The 9948-nt window shown below is 46.9% G+C and overlaps 1 protein-coding gene across 1 annotated transcript in view; it reads left to right on the top strand.

The window, feature by feature from the left end:
* The first annotated feature begins 789 nt into the window (after positions 1-789).
* LOC109882115 (exocyst complex component 4) overlaps positions 790-9948 on the top strand; it is a 167093-nt gene continuing 157934 nt past the window's right edge. The window contains exons 1-2 of the mRNA XM_031816020.1: positions 790-943; positions 3609-3697. Coding sequence (XP_031671880.1) covers positions 807-943; positions 3609-3697 — 226 coding nt within the window. The 5' untranslated portion in view covers positions 790-806. The remainder of the gene's footprint in view (positions 944-3608; positions 3698-9948) is intronic.

The raw sequence follows: 9948 nt of genomic DNA, 5'->3' as shown, positions 1-9948 counted from the left end.
CTCCAGCAGTAATGACATCATTAGAGGGCGACTGTGTTTCCATCTGCTCTACCATTACTCTCGCCCCACTTTGGGCCGCCCCGCCACGACGTGGGTCAGAATTAGAACGACACGGGCTAAATGGCCCTCCTAAATGATGAAGCCATTAGGAATGGGAGGCTAATTTAGAACATATGTAGTCCTGGAGAGAGAGAAAGAGATGGGGAGATACTGGGAGAAGACAACCAGGAAAGTTAACTTCCTTACCCGACATCTTCAATATCTGTCGGTCTGGGGCTGCTGTTAGATCTGTATAAGGTATTTATGAGCGTTGATGAGACAAGGATGTAGTGGGTTTTAAATATGCAGACGGACTGAGAAATGGGGGATGTGATATTTTGATGACTCGCCGGAACTCTTTCGTGGATTGTTGTATTAACCTCGATGACATAATCAGTTATAGATCGTTGTTCTGTTGACAACATAATTCCTTATGTTCAATGTATTATATGACATAATGCTATTACACACATGAACTGACATCATAATATGTACATTAGTTGTGTGGTGTGTTCTTGGGAGGATCGTAGATTAGACCAGACTGTCACCATTCACAGTGATGGCTGTTGCTCTATACTCCACTCCTTTGGATGAATCCTAACTTCAGCCCTCTGTCAGTGAGTTGTCATTGATGACATGTAATATATATGGTTTTGCTTAGTGGAATGCATTTGTTGGAAGTCGCTCCCAGAGCATCTGCTAAATCTAAGTAAGTACACAAGCCTTTTCTAAATGACCAAAATGTCACTGTTCTGTAGGTTCTGTTGATGGACTACCTGGATGTGAAGAACACTAAAAGTGCTGCCGAGCCCTCTGCCCAGCTCACCTACGCCAGCACCGGCAGCGAGTTCGCAGCCTTCTTCGCCAAGAAGAAACCCCAACGTGCCAAGCAGTCCCTCTTCAAGTAAGACACCGACAGGCTAAAACACTTGAGCATTGAGGGACTGTTTTACCAGACCTAGATTAAGCCTACTTCTGTACTATAAAACATGCTTGACTTGATGGAGAATGTCCTTTGAAAGTGCTTTTAGTCAAGGAAAAGGGGAAATGTCCCCTACACCTCAGAACCCTAACAGAACCAAGTTACTGTACAGTACGGATGTCTATAGTATTAGTGTGCTGATTCAGGCTGTTGTAGTGTCTAACTGGAACCATTTCAAAACCATGTAACTTTACACATGGAGCTTACAGACTTAGCCAAAGCCATTTTACATTATGTACCCCAACCACAAGGCAGACCTGTAGTAGTATCTCCAGGTGTTAACTGCTGACCTCTGTAGTGTGAGCACTGTGTCTCTGAGTAGGAGTGACAGTAGTCTAGTCCCTGATCGGTGTGACTAAGGCGTGGCAATGACCATAGGAGTTGGCAAGACAGCAGAAACAGACCTGGGACCAGGCTAGAGTGACAGCACAAACAGACCTGGGACCAGGCTAGAGTGACGGCACAAAAACATCTGGGACCAGGCTAGAGTGACGTTACAAACACATCTGGGACCAGGCTAGAGAGACAGCCCAAACAGACCCGGGACCAGGCTAGAGTGACGTTACAAACAGACCTGTGACCAGGCTAGAGTGACGTTACAAACACATCTGGGACCAGGCTAGAGTGACGTTACAAACACATCTGGGACCAGGCTAGAGAGACAGCCCAAACAGACCTGGGACCAGGCTAGAGAGACAGCCCAAACAGACCTGGGACCAGGCTAGAGTGACGTTACAAACAGACCTGTGACCAGGCTAGAGTGACGGCACAAACACATCTGGGACCAGGCTAGAGTGACGTTACAAACACATCTGGGACCAGGCTAGAGTGACGTTACAAACACATCTGGGACCAGGCTAGAGTGACGTTACAAACACATCTGGGACCAGGCTAGAGAGACAGCCCAAACAGACCCGGGACCAGGCTAGAGTGACGGCACAAACACATCTAGGACCAGGTTAGAGTGACGGCACAAACACATCTGGGACCAGGCTAGAGTGACGGCACAAACACATCTAGGACCAGGTTAGAGTGACGGCACAAACACATCTGGGACCAGGCTAGAGTGACGGCACAAACACATCTAGGACCAGGTTAGAGTGACGGCACAAACACATCTAGGACCAGGTTAGAGTGACGGCACAAACACATCTAGGACCAGGCTAGAGTGACGGCACAAACACATCTGGGACCAGGCTAGAGTGACGTTACAAACACATCTGGGACCAGGCTAGAGTGACGGCACAAACACATCTGTGACCAGGCTAGAGTGACGGCACAAACACATCTGGGACCAGGCTAGAGTGACGTTACAAACACATCTGGGACCAGGCTAGAGTGACGTTACAAACACATCTGGGACCAGGCTAGAGTGACGTTACAAACACATCTGGGACCAGGCTAGAGAGACAGCCCAAACAGACCCGGGACCAGGCTAGAGTGACGGCACAAACACATCTAGGACCAGGTTAGAGTGACGGCACAAACACATCTGGGACCAGGCTAGAGTGACGGCACAAACACATCTAGGACCAGGTTAGAGTGACGGCACAAACACATCTAGGACCAGGTTAGAGTGACGGCACAAACACATCTAGGACCAGGCTAGAGTGACGGCACAAACACATCTGGGACCAGGCTAGAGTGACGTTACAAACACATCTGGGACCAGGCTAGAGTGACGTTACAAACACATCTGGGACCAGGCTAGAGAGACAGCCCAAACAGACCTGGGACCAGGCTAGAGTGACGTTACAAACAGACCTGTGACCAGGCTAGAGTGACGGCACAAACACATCTGGGACCAGGCTAGAGTGACGGCACAAACACATCTGGGACCAGGCTAGAGTGACGTTACAAACACATCTGGGACCAGGCTAGAGTGACGTTACAAACACATCTGGGACCAGGCTAGAGTGACGTTGCAAACACATCTGGGACCAGGCTAGAGAGACAGCCCAAACAGACCCGGGACCAGGCTAGAGTGACGGCACAAACACATCTAGGACCAGGTTAGAGTGACGGCACAAACACATCTGGGACCAGGCTAGAGTGACGGCACAAACACATCTAGGACCAGGTTAGAGTGACTGCACAAACACATCTGGGACCAGGCTAGAGTGACGGCACAAACACATCTAGGACCAGGTTAGAGTGACGGCACAAACACATCTAGGACCAGGTTAGAGTGACGGCACAAACACATCTAGGACCTGGCTAGAGTGACGGCACAAACACATCTGGGACCAGGCTAGAGTGACGTTACAAACACATCTGGGACCAGGCTAGAGTGACGTTACAAACACATCTGGGACCAGGCTAGAGAGACAGCCCAAACAGACCTGGGACCAGGCTAGAGTGACGTTACAAACAGACCTGTGACCAGGCTAGAGTGACGGCACAAACACATCTGGGACCAGGCTAGAGTGACGGCACAAACACATCTGGGACCAGGCTAGAGTGACGTTACAAACACATCTGGGACCAGGCTAGAGTGACGGCACAAACACATCTGGGACCAGGCTAGAGTGACGTTACAAACACATCTAGGACCAGGCTCGAGTGAATGTGTGTTTCTCTCTTCCAGGTTTGAGTCGTCGTCTCACGCCATCAGCATGAGTGCCTACCTGAGGGAACAGCGGAGAGAGCTGTACAGCAAGAGTGGAGAACTACAAGGTAAGGGAGGGCGGGAGGGAGGAGTGTGGAGAGATACAGAGCTGGGATGGAGTAGAACAAGGGAGGGAGGGGTGTGGAGAGGTACAGAGCTGGGATGGAGTAGAACAAGGGAGGGAGGGGTGTGGAGAGGTACAGAGCTGGGATGGAGTAGAACAAGGGAGTGAGGGGTGTGGAGAGGTACAGAGCTGGGATGGAGTAGAACAAGGGAGGGAGGGGTGTGGAGAGTTACAGAGCTGGGATGGAGTAGAACAAGGGAGGTGCCAAAACTTGAGGTGTTGCACCTCAAGCTCAACACTATAACAGAGTCCTGCGCTCGCCAGGTACACACGCGCACACAGACACGCGCACACAGACACGCGCACACAGACACGCGCACACAGACACACGCGCACACAGACACACGCGCACACAGACACACACGCACAGACAGACAGCGAGGGGGAGATTGGAGAGTGAGTCCCTGGAGAGTCTCACTGTTCCACAGCTTTTCTTCTGTCTCTCATTTCTCTCCCCTTGCTCCCTCGCTCTGCGATGACCTTGTGGTTTCAATCAGCGGCGCCTGACAGCACTGTTTGCCTGCTTGTTTCATCGTTTTTTTTCAAACCCAGTTCCTCCGAGACATTGCCTGTGTGTAAAATGGAAGTGAGAGGCATGGTGGAAGAGAGACAGAGGTCGTCGAAAGGAGGAGGGGTTCCGAGATAAAATAATTCTCAAATCCTGCATAATCGGTCGTATGTCACAATTTCCATGATTGCATTTCGAGCAAACTTTAAGGTGAGTCACAGCAATGCTAAGTGTCACCTGTTTAGCATTGAACAGGTGAAACATCTCAACGAACCTCCCTCGCAGGCCTCGAGGTATGATTTCATTTTTGATAGGAAACGCCAGTCAACGCTAACCTGGCATACAGGCTCCATACACAAAATGATCGCCCCGTTCGAAAAGTCCAGATTAACATTTGCTTTAAAAAAATGTGTTCCAAATAGCCTCCAACTTTTGTCCTTACCCCTCGGTAGCTCAGATGTGAGAAAGATAATAAAACAATATTTGGGCCGGTGGTTGAATGCCTGGCAGCGTTAAACGAAGATGAGATTTCTCTGCCTTTCATTTCTGCTGTCACAATGCTAAGCTCGGGTTCTTAGCTCGGGTTCTTAGCTCGGGCAGACTGCTAAGGACCTGAATGACAGGGAGAGATTCAAGGAATCAAAGGATTTAGAAAAGTTAAATCAATCGACTTGGATGAAGGGAGGGGGTGTTAAAAGTCATTGTTATCATCACACCACTGTATGTAGAAGCCATTCAGTGATTTCTGAAGGAATACATTATAATGAGAAAAACATGTAGATGAAGCTGACTGTAGAACAGAGATTGAGAGATGTTGCGTGAGCCTGGCCAAGGGATTGTCCAACACTTAAAGAGAGCAGTATTTTCTCTACTAGACATAAGATCTCACCTCAATACACAATCCATTCACACAGTCAACCATCACCAGTACACTTTCTCTATTGGCTGATGCCAGTTTGATAGTGCAGCTAGCTCAGTTACTTGGAGTGTGATGTTAAGAGATCCAATAATCAAATCTAACTAAATCTACACAGTTTATTAGGTACACCACCCTGTTCACGAAAATGGTTAGCTCCTACAGACACGTGGCCGTGGATTGCGACAGTTGAAGTCTGAAGTTTACATACACTTACACGGAACCCAAACCGGCTGCGTGCGTGTGCCATCGTGCATAAATGTATTTTGTCCTCCCCACACCAAACGTGATCACGACATGCAGGTTAAAATATCAAAACAAACTGAACCAATTATATTAATATGGGGACTGGTCGAAAAGCATTAAACATTTATGGCAATTTAGCTCGCTAGCTTGCACTTGCTAGCTAATTTGTCCTATTTAGCTAGCTTGCTGTTGCTAGCTAAATATTTCACTTATAATTCACTGTATCACAATTCTAGTGGGTCAGTAGTTTACATACACTAAGTTGACTTCACCTTTAAACAGCTAGGAAAATTCCAGAAAATGATGTCATGGCTTTAGAAGCTTCTGATAGGCTAATTGACATCATTTGAGTCAATTGGAGGTGTACCTGTGGATGAAGTTCAAGGCCTACCTTAACTCAGTGCCTCTTTGCTTGACATCATGGGAAAATCAAAAGAAATTAGCCAAGACCTCAGAAAAAAGTCTGGTTCATCCTAGGGAGCAATTTCCAAACACCCCAAGGTACCACATTCATCTGTACAAACAATAGTACGCAAGTATAAACACCATGGGACCACGCAGCTGTCATAGCGCTCAGGAAGGAGACAAATTCTGTCTCCAAGAGATTAACGTAATTTGGTGCGAAAAGTGCAACTAAATCCCAGAACAACAGAAAAGGACCATGTGAAGATGCTGGAGGAAATGGGTACAAAAGTATCTATATCCACAGTGAAACGAGTTCTATATCGACATAACCTGACAGGCCACTCAGCAAGGAAGAAGCCACTGCTCCAAAACCGCCATAAACAAGCCAGACTACGGTTTGCAACTGCACATGGGGACAAAGATCATAGTTTTTGGAGAAATGTCCTCTGGTCTGATGAAACAAAAATATAACCTTTTGGCCATAATGACCATTGTTATGTTTGGAGGAAAAAGAGGGAGGCTTGCAAGCTGAAGAACACCATCCCAACCCTGAAGCACGGGGGTGGCAGCATCATGTTGAGTGGGTGCTTTGCTGCAGGAGGAATTGGTGCACTTCACAAAATAGATGGCATCATGAGGTAGGAAAATTATGTGGATATATTGAAGCAACATCTCAAGACATCAATCAGGAAGTTAAAGCTTGGTCGCAAATGGGTCTTCCAAATGGACAATGACCCCAAGCATGCTTCCAAAGTTGTGGCAAAATGGCTTAAGGACAACAAAGTCAAGATATTGGAGTGGCCATTACAAAGCCCTGACCTCAATCCTATAGAAAATTTGTGGGCAGAACTGAAAAAGTGTGTGCGAGCAAGGAGGCTTACAAACCTGACTCAGTTACACCAGCTCTGTCAGGAGGAATGGGCCAAATGTTTAAATGTATTTGGTTAAGTTGTATGTAAACGTCCGACTTCAACTGTATATAAAGCAGGCAGACCGGCATCGAGGCATTCAGTTACTGTATGATTGACGAAAGAATTGGCCAACCGGGTGACCTAAGCGACTTAGAGCGTGGTATGATCGTCGATGTGGCCGGCAATCCTGGACTTTTCACACACGACTGTCTAGGGTTTACTGAGAGTGGTGCTACAAACAAAAAACATCTAGTCTCAGTCCTGTGGGCAAAAACAGTTCATTGATGATAGGTGGAAGGAGATTGGCAAGATTGGCGCAAGCTAACAGGCAGGCCACAAACAAGCAAATAACGACAGTACAAAAGGGGTGTGCAGAAAAGCATCTTGTTGGTCCTTGTGACGGATGGGCTATTTGCAGCAGACGACCACACCAGGTTCCACTCCTATCAGCTAAAAACAAGAAGAAGTGGCTCCAGTGGGCACGCGATCACCAACACTGGACAACTGAGGAGTGGAAAAACATCGCCTGGTCCGATGAGTCCTGTTGCGTCATGCTGATGGCAGAGTCAGGATTTGGCGTAAGCAGCATGAGTCCATCGCCACATCCTGCCTCGTGTCAACGGTGCAAGCTGGTTGCGTTGGTGTAATGGGATGGGGAATGTTTTCCTGGTACACATTAGGTCACTTGATTCCGACTGAGCAACGTTTCCATGCCCCGAAGAATGCAGGCTGTTCTGGAGGCAAAGCGAAGTCAGACCCGGTACTAGATGGGTGTACCTAATAAACTGGCCACTGAGTGAATATAATTTAATTGAAGGGCACTGTGTTTCCCATGATAAATAAGGGCTGTACTACTCTGCAGTGACAGGAGTGTAGTACTACTCACTGTGTTTCCCATGATAAATAAGGGCTGTACTCCTCTGCAGTGACAGGAGTGTAGTACTACTAGCTGTGGATGGTGGACTGTTTGTTCTTTGTCTCTTTACCTGAGGGAGGTACATTCTGTTACATATATCCTTAACAAACAGTATCTCTCATGGGTGTTTGTGCGCGCGTGTGTGTGTGTGTGTGTGTGTGTGTGTGTGTGTGTGTGTGTGTGTGTGTGTGTGTGTGTGTGTGTGTGTGTGTGTGTGTGTGTGTGTGTGTGTGAAGGGGCCCTTCCGTCTCCCTCATTACAAACACACGCCCAGAGGTTAGGAAGCTTAATTACATCGGCTCTCCAATGAAGCACACCGCATATGCTTCCATTAATCCACAGCTTCATCTAAAGGCTTATTATAGCTACATATGGACCCACAGCTGGGTGGGTGTGGGTTTGTATCGGTGTGTCCCTTTGTGTGAGAAACAGAGGGAAGGCAGGAGACATGTCCCTGTATGTTTAATCTCCCTCTAGCTAGCTCTTTGAACAGAGAGGCACTCTCTTTCTAGTCTAGAGTCATAATATAGAGAGGCTCTCTCTTTCTGGTCTAGAATCATAATATAGAGAGGCTCTCTCTTTCTGGTCTAGAATCATAATATAGAGAGGCTTTCTCTTTCTAGTCTAGAATCATAATATAGAGAGGCTCTCTCTGGTCTAGAATCATAATATAGAGAGGCTTTCTCTTTCTAGTCTAGAATCATAATATAGAGAGGCTCTCTCTTTCTAGTCTAGAATCATAATATAGAGAGGCTCTCTTTCTGGTCTAGAATCATAATATAGAGAGGCTCTCTCTTTCTAGTCTAGAATCATAATATAGAGAGGCTCTCTCTTTCTAGTCTAGAATCATAATATAGAGAAGCTCTCTCTTTCTAGTCTAGAATCTTAGTACAGAGACCTTTTCATTCCATCCACTCCCGACTCCATGAATAAATGATGGAAACAGGGAAACCACTTCCAAGGTACAGATTTGTTATCATGGCCCTGAATGCAGGCAATTGCTATTTCCTTTCCTGTTTTTATTTTCTCCTCCAAAGTGGCGGTTGGGAGAGAGCGAGCGGGGTGGTCATCATTGCCATTTCTAAGATATTTCTCAATAACCATGTTTTTTTGTAAGACTACACCTTTTTTGAGTTGTTTTAGTCAGCGCAGCAACAGAACAGAGCTGTATTACCTTACCCCAGGACAGGCAGTGTTGAAATGACAACTACACCATGATCCAAACACAAAGGTTTGTATATCAGCCTCCGCTCCTGCCCTGTATGACCTCCCCTCCCACCCAGACACGGTCATAATAGACCCGTAACTCTGTTTCCCGCGTTTCTATCCCCCTGTCTGCCATATTTCCCTTTTTGAAGGCTTGGCTTGTTGTCAAACAAAATACTTGACTCTCCACAGTCGTCCACCTTGAGTTGAGTTACACAATGAGTTTCTTTCTCCCTTAATTCCTATTGTGTTTGTGTGTGTGTCCTTCTACAGTATGTCTGCCTGCATGTGTGTGTGTATCTGTCTATCTAGAGGAGAAAAGGCAATCTGTGTATTAGTGGTGTTGTTTCTGCGTAATAGCGTGCTACCCTGGGGACGAGGAGCGGAGAGGCGCACAGTGACTGACTGCTCCGAGCGAGCGGGACCCGTGTTTCCCGTCGAACTGATTTGTGCCACACAATGGGGAGGGAGAGAGGTGCAAATGGAAACACTGACTGAAAGAGGGGAAGTAGCGAGAGAGAGGTGTGTGTGTGTGGGGGGGGGGGGGGGGTTGCACTAATGCATTTGTGTGTGTGTTACTATGTATGCATGTCTGCCTGTGTGTTTGTATCTGTATACTGCATAAGCTCCATGCAGCTGCACCGATTGATACACCTGTATGTCTCTTATGTCAGGCCTGTCGGGTCGAGGGGTGAGGAAGAGGGCTGTGACGGACAATGAGGATTAGCCCCGTTCTGACTGTTCTGTAATGGAAGTCCACAGCAAAGAACACCTCTCATTTTAGTCTGATAATATCTCTCCAACAGCTTCTAGAGAACCAATACCTTATAGCTCAATCACACACAGGCTTGAAACATTTTGTGAACTTTTAAATACATTTCCTGGTTTTCTAGAAATCAGAGTTGGAATCAGGAGGGAATGAGCATGAAATCCAGAATCAGGAGGGAATGAGCATGAAATCCAGAATCCTCCAACCAGGATTTGGGGAAAATACATCCTCTTCATACCCTCATGTTCCCAGATCACAAATGAAAAGGTGATAATCCCATCTAGCGGTTATCTTTTAATATAAAGATGGTTCCTCTAA

This window comes from Oncorhynchus kisutch, unplaced genomic scaffold, assembly GCF_002021735.2.
Source record: "Oncorhynchus kisutch isolate 150728-3 unplaced genomic scaffold, Okis_V2 scaffold729, whole genome shotgun sequence".
Classification (NCBI taxonomy): domain Eukaryota; kingdom Metazoa; phylum Chordata; class Actinopteri; order Salmoniformes; family Salmonidae; genus Oncorhynchus; species Oncorhynchus kisutch.
The sequence above is the reverse complement of the archived record's forward strand: the minus strand, read 5'-3'. Positions and strand labels throughout refer to the sequence as shown.